At 39.0% G+C, this 16,161-nt stretch overlaps 1 protein-coding gene across 1 annotated transcript in view; it reads left to right on the top strand.

Moving 5' to 3' along the window:
* Nucleotides 1–16,161, top strand: part of Cfap47 (cilia and flagella associated protein 47) — a 262,175-nt gene that overhangs the window by 46,588 nt on the left and 199,426 nt on the right. Inside the window, exons 21-22 of the mRNA XM_085838136.1 lie at nt 8,379–8,473; nt 13,685–13,826. Coding sequence (XP_085694262.1) covers nt 8,379–8,473; nt 13,685–13,826 — 237 coding nt within the window. The remainder of the gene's footprint in view (nt 1–8,378; nt 8,474–13,684; nt 13,827–16,161) is intronic.

The raw sequence follows: 16,161 nt of genomic DNA on the forward strand, positions 1-16,161 counted from the left end.
TTTTCCAGCCTTTCATTCTGAGGTAGTGTCTATCCTTTTCTCTGAGATGAGTTTCCTGTAAGCAGCAAAATGTTGGGTCTTGTTTGTGTAGCCAGTTTGTTAGTCTATGTCTTTTTATCGGGGAGTTGAGTCCATTGATATTAAGAGATATTAAGGAAAAGTAACTGTTGTTTCCTGTTATTTTTGTTGTTAAAGTTGGCATTTTGTTCTTGTGGCTGTCTTCTTTTAGGTTTGTTGAGGGATTACCTTCTTGTTGTTTCTAGGGCGTGGTTCCTGTCCTTGTATTGGTTTTTTTCTGTTATTATCCTTTGAAGGGCTGGATTCGTGGAGAGATAATGTGTGAATTTGGTTTTGTCGTGGAATACTTTGGTTTCTCCTGCTATGTTAATTGAGAGTTTGGCTGGGTATAGTAGCCTGGGCTGGAATTTCTGTTCTTTTAGTGTCTGTATAACATCCGTCCAGGATCTTCTGGCTTTCATAGTCTCTGGTGAAAAATCTGGTGTAATTCTGATAGGCTTGCCTTTATATGTTACTTGGCCTTTTTCTCTTACTGCTTTTAGTGTTCTATCTTTATTTATAGCATTTGTTGCTCTGATTATTATGTGTCGGGAGGTATTTCTTTTCTGGTCCAGTCTATTTGGAGTTCTGTAGGCTTCTTGTATGTTCATGGGCACCTCTTTCTTTAGATTTGAGAAGTTTTCTTCTATAATTTTGTTGAAGATGTTTGCTGGTCCTTTGAGTTGAAAATCTTCATTCTCATCCACTCCTATTATCCGTAGGTTTGGTCTCCTCATTGTGTCCTGTATTTCTTGGATGTTTTGAGTTAGGATCTTTTTGCATTTTACATTTTCCTTGATTGTTGTGCCGATGTTCTCTATGGAATCTTCTGCACCTGAGATTCTCTCTTCCATCTCTTGTATTCTGTTGCTGATGCTGGTATCTATGGTTCCAGATTTCTTTCCTAGGGTTTCTATCTCCAGTGTTGCCTCATTTTGGGTTTTCTTTATTGTGTCTACTTCCCTTTTTAGGTCTAGTATGGTTTTGTTCATTTCCATCATCTGTTTGGATGTGTTTTCCTCTTTTTCTGTAAGGACTTCTACCTGTTTGATTATGTTATCCTGTTTTTCTTTAAGGATTTGTAACTCTTTAGCAGTGTTCTCCTGCAATTCTTTAAGGGATTTTTGTGCTTCCTCTTTATTGTCTTTTGCCTGTTTAGCAGTGTTCTCCTGCATTTCTTTAAGTGTGTTATTAAAGTCCTTCTTGAAGTCCTCTATCATCATCAGGAGATATGCTTTTAAATCCGTGTCTAGCTTTTCCGGTGTGTTGGGGTGCCCTGGACTGGGCGAAGTGGGGGTGCTGGGTTCTGATGATGGTGAGTGGTCTTGGTTTCTGTTAGTAAGATTATTACGTTTACCTTTCGCCATCTGGTAATCTCTGGGGTTAGTTGTTATCGTTGTCACTGTTTAAAGATTGGAGCAGAAGCTGTGTTCCACTCACCAGCAGTCTCAAAATCCTGCGGCGGGGGTCGTGGGTAGCTGACGGTACCCCGGTGCTGGTCCAGCTGGAAGAGGCCTGTGGTCCTACTTAGGCCGTTTTTCTGCTTCCCTAACTAATGCAGTCTCTGGTCCCGCGTGCAATTGGATTGGAGCAGAAGCTGTGTTCCACTCTCCAGAAGTCTTAAGATCCTGTGGTGGGTGTTGTGGGTAGCTGGTGAGTGTCAGCCGACCCTGCGCCCCAGCTGCCCCGGTGCTTTTCTGACCGGAAGAGGGTTGTGGCCCTATGTAGGCCGGATTTCTCTCTCCCCAACCAGAGCAGTCTCAGGTCCCGCGTGATTGGACTGGAGCAGAAGCTGTGTTCCACTCACCAGCAGTCCCAAAATCCTGCGGCGGGGGTCGTGGGTAGCTGGCGGGTGTCAGGCAACCCTGCGCTCCAGCTACCCCGGTGCTGATCTGGCCGGATGAGGCCTGTGGCCCTACTCAGGCCGGTTTCTGCTTCCCTAACTAATGCAGTCTCAGGTCCCGCGCAATTGGATTGGAGCAGAAGCTGTGTTCCACTCACCAGCAGTCCCAAAATCCTGCGGCGGGGGTCGTGGGTAGCTGGCGGGTGTCAGGCAACCCTGCGCTCCTGCTACCCAGGTGCTGATCAGGCCGTATGAGGTCTGTGGCCCTACTCAGGCCGGTTTCTGCTTCCCTAACTAATGCAGTCTCAGGTCCCGCGCAATTGGATTGGAGCAGAAGCTGTGTTCCACTCACCAGCAGTCCCAAAATCCTGCGGCGGGGGTCGTGGGTAGCTGGCGGGTGTCAGGCAACCCTGCGCTCCAGCTACCCCGGTGCTGATCTGGCCAGATGAGGCCTGTGGCCCTACTCAGGCCGGTTTCTGCTTCCCTAACTAATGCAGTCTCAGGTCCCGCGCAATTGGATTGGAGCAGAAGCTGTGTTCCACTCACCAGCAGTCCCAAAATCCTGCGGCGGGGGTCGTGGGTAGCTGGCGGGTGTCAGGCAACCCTGCGCTCCTGCTACCCAGGTGCTGATCAGGCCGTATGAGGTCTGTGGCCCTACTCAGGCCGGTTTCTGCTTCCCTAACTAATGCAGTCTCAGGTCCCGCGCAATTGGATTGGAGCAGAAGCTGTGTTCCACTCACCAGCAGTCCCAAAATCCTGCGGCGGGGGTCGTGGGTAGCTGGCGGGTGTCAGGCAACCCTGCGCTCCTGCTACCCCGGCGCTGATCCAGCCGGATGAGGCCTGTGGTCCTACTCAGGCCGGTTTCTGATTCCCTAACTAATGCAGTCTCAGGTCCCGCGCAATTGGATTGGAGCAGAAGCTGTGCTCCACTCACCAGAAGTCTTAAGATCCTGTGGCGGGTGTTGTGGGTAGCTGGCGTGTGTCAGCAGACCCTGCGCCCCAGCTGCCCCGGTGCTTTTCTGACCGGAAGAGCTCTATGTTCTTAAGAAGTGAACAGTAGGGTTATGTGTCAGAATCTCAGTGACAACCATAAATCATTCAAAGGATTTTACTAAATATAGTTTAGAAAATGAATTATGTATGGAGTCTAGAGCAGTATTAAACAAAAGTTATTGGAAGCTGCTCTTATCTCTAATCCTGAGACAGCACGAGGAAAGAGTATATTGGTGATCTAGGAGGAGGTGAAATCATGGACAATGAGGCATCTAATAAGTACTATAGTGGCAAAGCAATGTAGCTCTTGCCAGAACTCCAACTGAGGCTCTGAGTGGGAAGGATACATGTCTGACTTTCTCTTATCTCCTAGTTTGGACTGTTTTGCTGGTACATTCTATGGTGGAGCTGTATCAGGGGAAATAGCAAGTAAGCTTGACTAACTTGTTTTAAGGGAGTCAAAATAGAGTAAACCCAAGAAAGATTCATATTAGATCTAAGTGAAAAATGATGACTACTTCTAGCAGTAACTGAGGTAAATTAAAAATTCGAGTATTACCATGTAACATGATTGATACTTCAAGATAGTTCCTCACACGTTGTTAAAGGAGTATATATTGGAGAAAACCTAGTCTAGACTCAGTTAGAAAATGTATTCATTGATAACTACTTTACAACTGAAGGAATTGAGAGAATATATACAAGGGTATATGTGAAGGAATGAGAGAAAGGTCCTAGTAAGGGTGTTAGTGTGATTAGTAGTTGGAGCCTGAGAACAAGGTTATAGAGGTACCTTTGTGGAATTTCTTTCCCCCCTTTTCTTTGTTTCCTTTTCTCTTTTCCTCTTCTCTTTCCTTTCCTCTCCTTTCCACTCCTTTTCTTTGGACACAGGGTCTCACTATTTAGCCTGCCTAGCTTGGAACTCGTCATATGGATCAAGTTTGCTTCAAACTTACAGGGATCCACCTGTCTCTTCCTCTCAAGTATTATGTATTATGCACTTTCCTTGACTTTTAACTTAGAGGTTAAACAACACAATTAAAGGTTTATATATATAGGCAATGGCATAATTAGGCTTGCTCTTTCATTTTGGCTCTTAATTTAGAAGGTGCTGAGGTGTAGATAGGGAGATGGACACAGTGACCTCAAAAGTGAGAAGTGATGATAGCTCTGGACACAGGCAGGGGAACTGGCAATGGGAAAGAAGAGAGCACAAATAAAAATAAATGAGGAAATATGTGACCTAATGACAAACTTGATTTGTGTATGAAGGAGAGGGAAGGGATTTCTAATCATTTCTGGTTTTTGACCTTAGGGTCCAAGTGGCTGAGAGTTCAGTTCATAGTTAATTGAATGCTGGAGTCAACACATAATTAAACAGTCACACCGAGTATCAGATTTAGTTGTCTATAATGAGTTCACAGCTGACTGATGGCAATATACATAAAATTTCTATACATTTACTAAAATATATATTTTGAACCAATCTTTAGCCTTTTGACACTTTATCCTGCATGCCCAGAACGAGCAATTCTTTAAGGGAAATTTTGGAGAAGCTACCTGGCAAAGTGGTTTTCTTCCCATAGTCTAGTTACCTCTTAATTCAAGCCTTTCTTCAGGACACACTATATTGCTTTTTTTTCTTCAAAATTTTCTTTTAGATATTTTATTTATTTACATTTCAAATGTTATGCCCGTTCCCAGTTACCCTTCCAGAAACCCCCTATAACATCCTCCCTCCCCCTGCTTCTATGAGGGTGTTCCCCTACCCACCTACCACTCCCACTCCCCGTGCTGGCATTCTCCTACATTGCAACATCAAGCCTTCACAGGACCAAGGGCTTCTCCTGCCATTGATGCCCAACAAGGCCATCCTCTGCTACATATGTGGTTGGAGCCATGGGTCCCTTCATGTGAACTCTTTGGTTGGTAGTTTAGCCCCTGGCAGCTCTGGGTGGGTCTGCTTCGTTGACATTGTTGTTCTTCCTATGGGGTTGCAAACTGCTTCTACTCCTTCAGTCTTTTCTCTAACTCCTCCATTTTGACCCCATGCTCAGTCCAATGATTGGCTGCCAGCATGTGCCTCTTTATTAGTCCAGCTCTGGCAGAGCCTCTCAGGAGACAGCTGTAACATGCTCTTGTCAGGAAGTACTTCTTGGCATTCACAATAGTGTCTGGATTTGGTATCAGTTTATGGACTCGATCCCCAGGTAGGACAGTCTCTGAATGGCCTTTCCTTCAGTCTCTGCTCCACACTTTGTCTCTGTATTTCCTTCCTTGAGTATTTTGTTCCCCCTTCTAAGAAGAACTGAAGCATCCACACTTTGGATCTACACTTTTCTTCTTGAGCTTCATGTGGTCTCTCAATTGTATCTTGGGTATTCTGAGCTTTTGAGCTAATGTCCACTTACTAGTGAGTGCATACCATGTGTGTTCTTTTTGTGACTGGGTTACCTCACTTGCCTAAGAGTTTCATAAATTCATTGTTTTTAATAGCTGAGTAGTACTCCATTGTGTAAATGTACCATATTTTCTGTAGATTCTTTTCAGCTTCTGGGTATTATAAATAAGGATGCTATGAACATAGTAGAGCATGTGTCCTTAATACATGTTGGAGCATCTTTTGGGTATATGCCCTGGAGTGGTATAGCTGGGTCCTCAGGTAGTACTATGTCCAATTTTCTGAGGAACTGCCAGATTGATTGATTTCCAGAGTGGTGGTACCAGCTTGTAGTCCCACTAACAATGGAGGAGTGTTCCACTTTCTCTACATCCTAGCCAGCATCTACTGTCACGTGAATTTTTTATCTTACCCATTCTGACTGGTATGAGGTGGAATCTCAGGGTTGTTTTGATTTGCATTTCTCTGTTGATTGAGGATGTTGAATACTTTTTTAAGTGCTTCCTGGCCATTCGATATCCCTCAGTTGAGGAATCTTTGTTTAGCTCTGTACCCAATTGTTAATAGGGTTATTTGATTCTCTGGAGTCTAACTTCTTGAGTTCTTTTTATATATTGGATATTATCCCTCTGTTGGATGTAGAATGGGTAAAGATCTTTTCCCAATTTGTTGGTTGCCATTTTGTCCTATTGACAGTGTCCTTTGCCTTACAGAACCTTTGCAATTTTATGAGGTCCCATTTGTCAATTCCTGATATTAGAGCATAAGCTATTGGTGTTGTGCTCAGGAAAATTTCCCCTGTGCCCATGTCTTAGAGGCTCTTCCCCACTTTCTCTTCTATTAGTTTCAGTGTATCTAGTTTTATGTGGAGGAGGACTTCACTCCATTTGGACCTGAGCTTTGCACAAGGAGATAAGAATGAATCAATTTGCATTCTTCTACATGCTAACTGCCAATTGAAACAGCACCATTTTGTGAAAATGCTGACATTTTCCTGCTGGATATTTTTAGCTCCTTTGTCAAATATTAAGTGAACATAGGTGTGTGGGTTCTTCTCTGGGTCTTCGCTTCTGTTCTATTGATCTACCCCACATCTCTGTACCAATATATCATGCAGTTTCTTGTATCACTATTGCTCTGTGATACAGCCTGATGTCAGGGATGGTGATGTCCCCAGAAGTTCTTTTATTGTTGAGAATAGTTTTCACTCTCCTGGGTTGTTTGTTATTCCAAATGAATTTTAGAATTGCTCTTTCTCACTCTATGAGAATTACGTTGGAATTTTGATGGGGATTGCATTGAACCTGTAGCTTGCTTTTGGCAAGATGGCCATTTTTACTATAGTAATCCTTCCAATCCACGAGCATAGGAGATCTTTCCATCTTATGAGGTCTTCTTCGATTTCTGCCTTCAGAGACTTGAAGTTTTTGTTGTACAGATGTTTCACTTGTGTGGTTAAGAGTCACACCAAGATATTTTATATTGTTTGTGACTATTGTGAAGGGTGTTGTTTTCCTAATTTCTTTCTTAGTCTGTTTATCCTTTGAGTAGAGGAAGGCTACCTCCCTTTTTTGAGTTTTGAGTTAATTATATATCCTGCCACTTTTGAGTTTGAGTTAATTATATATCCTGCCACTTTGCTGAAGTTGTTTATTAGGTTTAGGAGTTCTCTGGTGGATTTATTTGGGCCACTTAAGTATACTATCATATCATCTGCAAATAGTGATATTTGGCTTCTTCCTTTCCAATTTGCATCCCTCTGACCTTTTTTTGTTGTCTAGTTGCTCTGGCTATGACTTCAAATACTGTAATGTATAGGTAGGCAGACAGTGGGCAGCCTTGTCTGTTCCTTGATTTTAGTGGGATTGCTTCAAATTTCTTTCCATTTACTTTGATTTTGGCTACTGGTTTGCTGTAGATTGCTTTTATTATGTTTAGGTATGGGCCTTGAGTTCCTGATCATTCCAAGACTTTTATCATAAAGGGTTGCTGGATTTTGTCAAATGCTGTATTATTATGTATACATTTTATATATGCTTCTAAATATTGATTTAGCACAACTATCTTATTTTATAGATATGTGTCTGTCCTAGTTAGCTATTTTTTCCTGTTTCATATTGGTATATTTTGTATATTTTTACAGGCCACAAAAGGTTTAGTATTAGTTTACAGTGATTATTTCTTTTATGGTTTGCCTATCATACCAAGGATAAGTGAATTTGATTGAGAAGATGGATGGGGTGGATCTTACCTAATTTCATTTCCAGATTTCCAGATAGGGACAATTAAAATTATTATTCCAGGGCTTATTAAGATAACTAATGAGCAAACTAGATTTTATAAATTTTTTAGTCTAAGAAAAGTAAATTCACTGCAACTTCCATTTGATCTTTTAGCAATTGAGTTTTCTGTGACAATTTTATCTTTACTTAATATATTTATTCTTGAAATAATTCCAGTTTGACAAGATTGGTTTTTCTGTGATTGTTTCTTATTATGATATCTCAATGAAAAAATATTCCTTGAGACATATTTTATTGTAGGAGGGCCGTAGTTAATACTAATGCACCACGTGTACTTATATACATTTGTATATTTGTGAAAAGAAATTTCAAGTGTCTCCTCAAAAATGAATGATGAATAGTTGAAGTAATTTGTGTACTCTTTGTGAATTTGTGAATTTTCAGGTTAGCAAATAAAACTTGGATCTTTCCCGCTTTTTATTTATTACAAGGCCATTTCTTAGCTGTTCTGCAACCTAGGACTAAGTCAGTTGCTTTATCTTGCTCTCAATACCTTTCCACTTTCTTCAGAATATCACTATATTCATTGAACTTTGGGAGAATTTCATGGTTTTTTATTTATTTATTTTCTTGTTCTTTGTTGCATATTTGAATATAAAATTTAATATCCAAATTAAAAATTTTATGTAGCTTTACCTCTAGGTATTTCAGTAGTTGCATTTTGATTGCTATGAGTATTATAATGATACCTTAAAATTCTTATTAAATAATAATCATATATATGCATATATATATATATATATGTGGACAGGTTTTATGTATGGACTTTCTTCTTTTATAGGGGAGTGCAAAAATGTGGAAGGTCCTTATATGTATGCAATAGAGGTAGAAGAAGGCACATCTGCAGAATGTGGCATAACATTTTCTCCGGTAGAAGTAAGTTCAGTTCTTTGTTACTCATGTTATTGAAGAATAGTAGACTTACAGATTAAATATTTAAGAATCTACCAGATATCACGTGAGTTCTGTTTTGAGCACTTCTGATTCTGATGAGTGACTATGCCTAGCTTTAACTTTTAATTCAGTATTATAATTATTAGTTATGTCTAATTCACAGGGAAGTCTGATTTGTTGTCTTGCTATATTTAATATCAAATGTGAAGTATGGTATATTGTCAAGGAATGATAGGTTGAAGCTAACAAGAAAAGCACTTATATTCAAGCTACCTTGTACTTTGTAATTATATTAGAATGTGCCTCTTGGATTCATTATCTGAAATCCCCTAAAATATGTTGTGAACAATTAAAAAATGCTGTTTCTATGATAATTTATATTGTTCTGGTGATGTTCAGGGATAATTTAAAACTGGAAAAAACAATCAATACAACAGAAAAACCCTTTATATAAAAGGGATATTACTAACACATAAACTGCAGTATGCTTTTCTTCCAGTTTTCTGAAATATAAGTGATATGGACAGAGCTTATTTTTCACAACCAGAGCATAAGGTTGATAGATCAAAAGTAAAAACAAAACAAACAGTATAGCTCAATTAATTTTTTGTGCCCTGTGAGTACAGAAAATGATTTACTATGTAAAAACTATAATAATTGCTCACTCTTTACAGTGAGTAATATGTCAGCTTGTATTGTCATTATGTGGGTTTAGGACACCATATTGTTTAGATATTATAGGTGCAATTTGCCTGTCATATCTAGAGGTCACTATTCAGCAGCCATACTGGTTGTGTGATATTTACAATCTTTCCACCCCCTCATTCACAATATTCCGTGAGCCTTATGTATTGTGATAGCATTGTAGATGTAACAACTGGGAGGCTGGGACACCACTATAGTCACTTATTCTCTGGACTTTGACTTGGTATGGCTTATTGTAGTTGCCTATACCTGCTGAGAAAGTCTTTGATGAGGTCTGAGAGTTACATTCATCTGTAGGTATAAGGATAAGTATTTGAAATATAGTTAGATGGTATATTAGTTTAAGAAAATGGAACTTAGTAGGTTCAATTCTAGGTTCTATTACATCTCCAGCCATAGGTACTTGGCTATGTTTACAATACCAGGCAGGAATTCCTTCCCATTAAACCTATGTTAAGTCCAATTAGACAGCTATTGGTTACCCCTGTGAACATAGTGCCACTATTCCATCATTGGTATCATACTGGGCTAGTCCTTATTGTAGTTAGTAGGCTTTACCTTGGGATTGCTTTTCTCTCTTTGCAGCATTTATAGTACCATTTGTTACAATGAGAGCTTATTCTCCAGGAGGATACTTTGAGATCAGTTCCAGCTCTATTCCTCCAGATTCTTTGTCTGAAATGTATGGTGTCTTCAGCAATAGAATTTTTACCTTCATGTTCTGGTAGGAAACCAAGGGCAATGACAATAATTTGTGATTTTGGAGAATCTCTTGGTCATTCTCTGGACAAAAACTTGACAAGAATTTCCCCTTACCTGGTATTAAGGTTTCTGTTAGTATATGGCTCTTAGGAGGTGCATTGCAGCCCCACCTTGCATGATTTGATTTAATTTTTCTCCATCCATTCTCCACTGCTCTTACTTTCTCTTGTTCTCTTTGCATGTGAGTGATGTGTATATTTTCATTTGTATACACATATACGTGTGTGTGTGTATACATACATATACATATATCCCCACATAGGTATTTTTAATTAAGGTTACAAAATAATATTTCTTTGTGACTTTAAAAAACATGCTTAATGTTATTTAAGAGCGATCACTCATAGGTACTAGAGAGATGATATGCTCAACAGTTTAGAGTACTTGCTGCTCCTGTTATCAACACCAATGTGGTTGCTCACAAACATCTCTAACTCAAGTTCTAGGGCATCAGATGAACTCTTCTTGCTTCCATGGACACCAGACACACAGATGATTCACTTCATACATGAAGGCTAAATATTTGTATACATAAAATAAAGAAGTATAAAACATATTTTTAAAAAGAGATTGCTCATTGAACCTGGAGTTCATCTATTTAGGCCAGCCAGCAGTAGCATTCCTTCTGTCTGAGATTCCTATTGCTGGGCTTTCACTTATGTACTCCACATCTGGTTTTTAAGTGAGGGCTGGAGATCCCGACTTATGTGGATATGCTTGTACAATGAGCCATCTTCCCCATTTTATTTAAACTGCTTGTATATTTTTAAATAAATCTTCATTTAATTTTTTTCTACAATGAATATATTCATAAAATTATTTTACTTAAGTGTGCTAGCTAGTTTTATGTCAAGTTGACACAAGTTAGTTTTATTTTGGAAGTGAGGACCTACATTGATAAAATACCACTGCCAGCCTGACATGTGGACAGGTCTTTAGTGCGTTTTTCTTTATTGATGATTGATGTTAGAGGGGCCAGATCACTGTGGGTGATACCACCCCTGCGTAGGGTCCCTGCGTTGTATAAGATAAAGGGAACTCAATAAGCTAGGTAAAGAAAACCAGTAAGTAGTTCTCTTCCAAGGCCTCTGCATCAGCTCCTACCTCCAGGCTCCTTTTCTGACTTCCCTTAGTGATGAACTGTGATGTGGAGCTATTTGCAGAAATAAACCCTTTTCTTCCCAAGTTCCTTTTAGTAACAATGTTTTATCAAACAACAGAAACTCTAATATAGACATTATATATCACCAAAAATTAGAAACAGGACTAGCAATCCAGTTTTAATTGCATAAAGTTGTTGAGTGAGTATATACACAATATATTTTTACTAAACATTATTAAGAATAAAAAAGTGTTCATCTGTTTCTTTAAGTTTATGTTGAACCTCTGTAAGGATGCTAGAACTTGATTATAGAGTTAAGGTAAATTACATATTTATAGTTTGTTTAATGCTTTAATTTGTAAATGTTCTGAAATATTTGTTGATTGCAATAAGGAAATTCACACAATATATTGTAGTGTAATTTATTCCAACTTAAAAAAAAAGAATGTATCTTTAATTAGTTTATTCCTTGATGTGTTTGCAAATACTATTACAAGAATGGAGTATCATGGGAATGAGTGTTAATAGCATTTTAAATGGCTATTAAAAATAACACATTTCTATTTTTTTCTTCTCAATTCTGTTATGAGAACAGTTTGCTTATATAAGGTTCCATGACAGGAATGGAATTGGCAATGGTATGGTCAGATACAGTTAAATAAACTCAAAATGAAAATCCATCTGTTTTGCATAAGCAGGGTAATGTGATTCATCAGTTCTGAATGGATGCTCATTGTATGAGGGTGCTGAGTAGAGTATAGCACTAGCTGGATATGTTGTTAAGTACCATCTTTGTTATCATGATCTTAGGGGCTTTTCTTCTCTAAGTTTAAAATATGTGCTTTTTTTTTTTTGTTTGGTTGTTTTTTTTTTGTTTCTCCCCCACTGAGTACCTCTTGAAACTTATTAAGGAAACAATGGACAGTAGTTTGTGTGTCTGTGTATGGTGAGTCTGCATAATAACTTTCGTAGCATTGAGTATTGTTAACTTGTTTAAGCAGTTGTATAGATGAGAAATAGTACCTCCTGACTTTTTTCCTTTTCTTTACATTTATTCATAGTGAGAGGGTTTTATGGTGTGTGTGTGTGTGTGTGTGTGTGTGTGTGTGTAGTTCATAGAACAACCGGCAGGAGTCAGCTCTCTCCCTCCACTTGCATTGTGGGTCCTGGGAAGTGAGCTAAAGTCAAGAGGTTTGGCAGCAAGCAATAATATTCCCTGAGTCATCTCACTGGGACATATCCTATGATTTCAGTATCCATTTCCATAATGTTTGATGTAACACATCTTTGCTTATACTGATGTTCCGCTGTCTACATAATTTCCGTGAAATATCTTCCCTATACTTTTACTTACATTTTTATTATCCAGATCAATTTATAATTGATATTAGAATCTTATTTGTATATTTTTGATATAGTTAGAATTTTGGTGAGAAATGTGTTTGGCTCATTTTATTGACTCTCTAACATCTATAACAGAATAGATACTTTTAATTTTTTATGATACAAATTAGTCATTCTCTCTTTTAGGAATGATATATTTGGTATAGTATTTTGAAATCCTTGCCTACCCAAGGATCACAGACTTTTCTATTTTTTCTTTATTTTTCAGCTTTATTTATTTATTTATTTTTAAATTTTTATTGAATATTTAAATTATTTACATTTCAACTGTTATCCCCTTTCTTGGTTTCCCCTCTGCAAACCCCCTATACCATGTTCCCTCCTCCTGCTTCTATGAGAGTGCTCTTCTACCTGCCCACTCACTCCCATTTCACTGCTCTGGCATTCCCCTACACTAGGGCATTGAGCTTTCACAGGACTAACGACCTCTCTTCCCATTGATGCCAGTTAAGGCCATCCTCTGCTACTTATGCAGCTGGAGCTCTGGGTTCTCCTTGATTGGTGGTTTAGTCCCTGGCAGCTCTGGGGCATCTAGTTGGTTGATGTTCTTCCTATGGGGTTGCAAATCCTTTCAGCTCCTTCATTCCTTTCCATAACTTCTCCATTGTGTGCCCCTGTGATCAGTCCAATGGATGGCTGTGAGCATCCATGTCTGTATTTGTCAGGCACTAGCAGAGCCTTTTAGGAGACAGCTATATCAGGCTCCTGTCAGCAAGCACTTCTTGGCATCTGCAATAGTGTCTGGGTTTGGTGTCTGCATATGGGATGGGTTCCCAGGTGGGGTAGTCTTTATATGGCCTTTCCTTCAGTCTCTGCTCCACTCTTTGTCCCAGTATTTCTTCTAGACAGAAGCAATTATTAAAATATTGGAAATGAGTTGGTAGCCTCACCTCTTAACCTGAGGCCTTGTCTAACTTCTGGATATGTTCTCTACAGGTTCTCCCTCCCCTTTGTTGGGTATTTCAGCTAATTTCATCCCTATTGGGTCCCGAATTTGGATATTTGATTCATTTTTGATAAACAGACACTTTAAAAATAATTTACCTCATAGTTTTAGCAACTTATTTTTGACATGAGTAGTAGTATACCTTTAGTTTCATTAATATTTTTCATGCTGCAAGATAATTTTATTTTCACCAAAAAGTTTATTTTGGTGAAACAACATATTTAAAACCCTCAAAGTTATAAATAATTATTTTTGTTTTTTTTTCTCTTGACAGGTGGCAACATATAAATTTAGCTTTCCGGTCCTTATTAATTCCTTTAAGGCTTCAGATCTCTACTGTGAATATTTGTCACAGAAAAAGGTTTTGATGCCAAGAGTCTCACCACTTATTCCACCCTGCTTTGTTCAAGCTACTGGTATGTAATAGGAAACAGTTGACCAAATGGGTTATACTTAGTCAAAGATGTACATTTAACATCTAAAAGTTAAAAGAAAATCATTTTCATTTTTTTAAAATTTGAAATAGTAGAAAATTAAGTCACTACTCAATTTCTTTATATGTGAATGAAATCATGAATGCATGAGTTGGTACCCTGATAACCACTACAAATATATCCATATTTAACTCTTTCAAAAAAAGTTAGAAGAAACAAAATCAACCAATTTGCTATTAAGGGATTATTATGAAAATTTAAACAAAATATAAATTCAATTAAAACATAATGATGTGAAAGTAAAGTGGAGTAATGTCAGTTTTTTCAAAATATTTCCTGGAAAGGGATGCAATTACGAAAGGGATAATTTATAAAAAAATATTTCTAAGCATATTGAATATTTTAGATACTTGATAAGAATTTTTCTGCCCATATTCTGAGAATATTTAAGTGAAAAACGTTCTATATACGTCAAACTATATTCTCAACAAGCTTTAGTTTTGCTGTTTATCATATATGCATATTTACTTTTCCTGAAAGTCAAATACTGCAAAGATCTAATACTGAGTTAAATTGTCAATGAAAAAATATTGATGGGTGTGAGATCTCTTTATCATTATATAGCAGATAGAAAGAGAGTCCTCATTAAATTACTATGCCAAATTAAATTTGTTACTCATTAAAAATTCCAAACTATAATTTCTTTGGATAACATGAAACCTTTATGAATTGGAATTTTTTGACCTTAAGATAGTTTTTCTTCGGGCTGGAGAGATGGCTCAGCAGTTAAGAGCACTGACTGTTCTTCCAAAGGTCCTGAGTTCAAATTGCAGCAACCACATGGTGGTTCACAACCATCTGTAATTAGATCTGATGCCATCTTCTGGTGTGTCTCAAGACATCAACAGTGTACTCATATGTAAAAAATAAATCTTTAAAAAAAAAGATAGTTTTCTTCCTTCCTTCCTTCCTTCCTTCCTTCCTTCCTTCCTTCCTTCCTTCCTTCCTTCCTTCCTTCCTTCCTCCCTCCCTCCCTCCCTCCCTCCCTCTCTTCCTTCCTTCTTCTTCTTCTTCTTCTTCTTCTTCTTCTTCTTCTTCTTCTTCTTCTTCTTCTTCTTCTTCTTCTCTCTCTCTCTCTCTCTCTCTCTCTCTCTCTCTCTCTCTCTCTCTCTCTCAACTCTACCCGGTAACCCCTCATGTAAATCCTCCACGTGTTCCACCTTCCCCTTCTCAAAATCAGTCCCACTCTATGTCAAACCCCACCAACATTCCCTCCCTCATCAAGTCACTGGGAGAGTACAAGGATCCTCTCACAGTAAGGCCAGACAAGGCAGTCCATTTAGGGGTGGAAGATACACAGTCAGCCAGCCAACAGGCTCAGGGACAGCCCCTGTTCCAGTTGTTGGGGGAACTGCATGAAGACCAAGCTGTTCATCTGCTACATATGTGGAGGGGAGGCCTAGGTCCAGACTCTACTGACTCTTTGGTTGGTGAGTTAGTTTCTGGGAGCCCCTACTGGTCCCCATTAGTTGACTCTCTCGGTCTTCATGTGGAGTCCCTGTCTTTTTGGTCCCTCAATCTTTTCTCCACCTCCAGCCTCCCTAAGCTCTATCAAAAGTTTGAAGTAGAGTGACTCTCTACTTCTCTTTCCAATGGCTGGTGGGTGGAGCTTCTCAGAGGACAGTTATGTTAGATTTCTGTCTGCAAGGTTAGCAGAATATCATAGTGCCAGGGATTGTTTTTGGTCTGTGGGATGGGTCTCAATTTGGGGGCAGTCTTTGGTTGGCTATTTCCACAATAGCACTTGCTGACGGTGACAGAGGCAGGAGAACCATTATTTCAAGGCCAGTCCAGGCTACATTTAAGACAGCTTTGACCATGTTGGGATGGTCACTGGATGCCCTTTCCTTCAGTTTTTGCTTCAGTTTTGTCCATACATGTCTTTTAGACAGGAGGGATTCTATGTCAAAATTTTGAAGATAGGTTGGTGAACCTATACCTCCACTGGGGGCCCTGTCTATCTACTGGAGGTAGTCTCTTCAGGTTTCATATCCCCATTCAGTCCTGGTAGCCTCTCACACCCCAGGTCTCTGGGATTTTCTAGAGTTTTCCCTCCCTACTCCCTGTGGCTGCATATTTTCATTCATTTTCCTGACACTCTGGACATCTCTCCTGTTTCTTCCTATACCTGATCTTGCTCCCCCTCCCCCTACCCTTTTACTATCCCACCTTGATTACTCCCTCCTTCTGCCTTCCATGATTATTTTGTTGTGAATTCTCTTTGTATCCCATCTTTAAATTGGGTTATTTGGGATTT

This window comes from Mus caroli, unplaced genomic scaffold (genome assembly GCF_978045245.1).
Source record: "Mus caroli unplaced genomic scaffold, Mus_caroli_1 scaffold_5, whole genome shotgun sequence".
Lineage (NCBI taxonomy): Eukaryota > Metazoa > Chordata > Mammalia > Rodentia > Muridae > Mus > Mus caroli.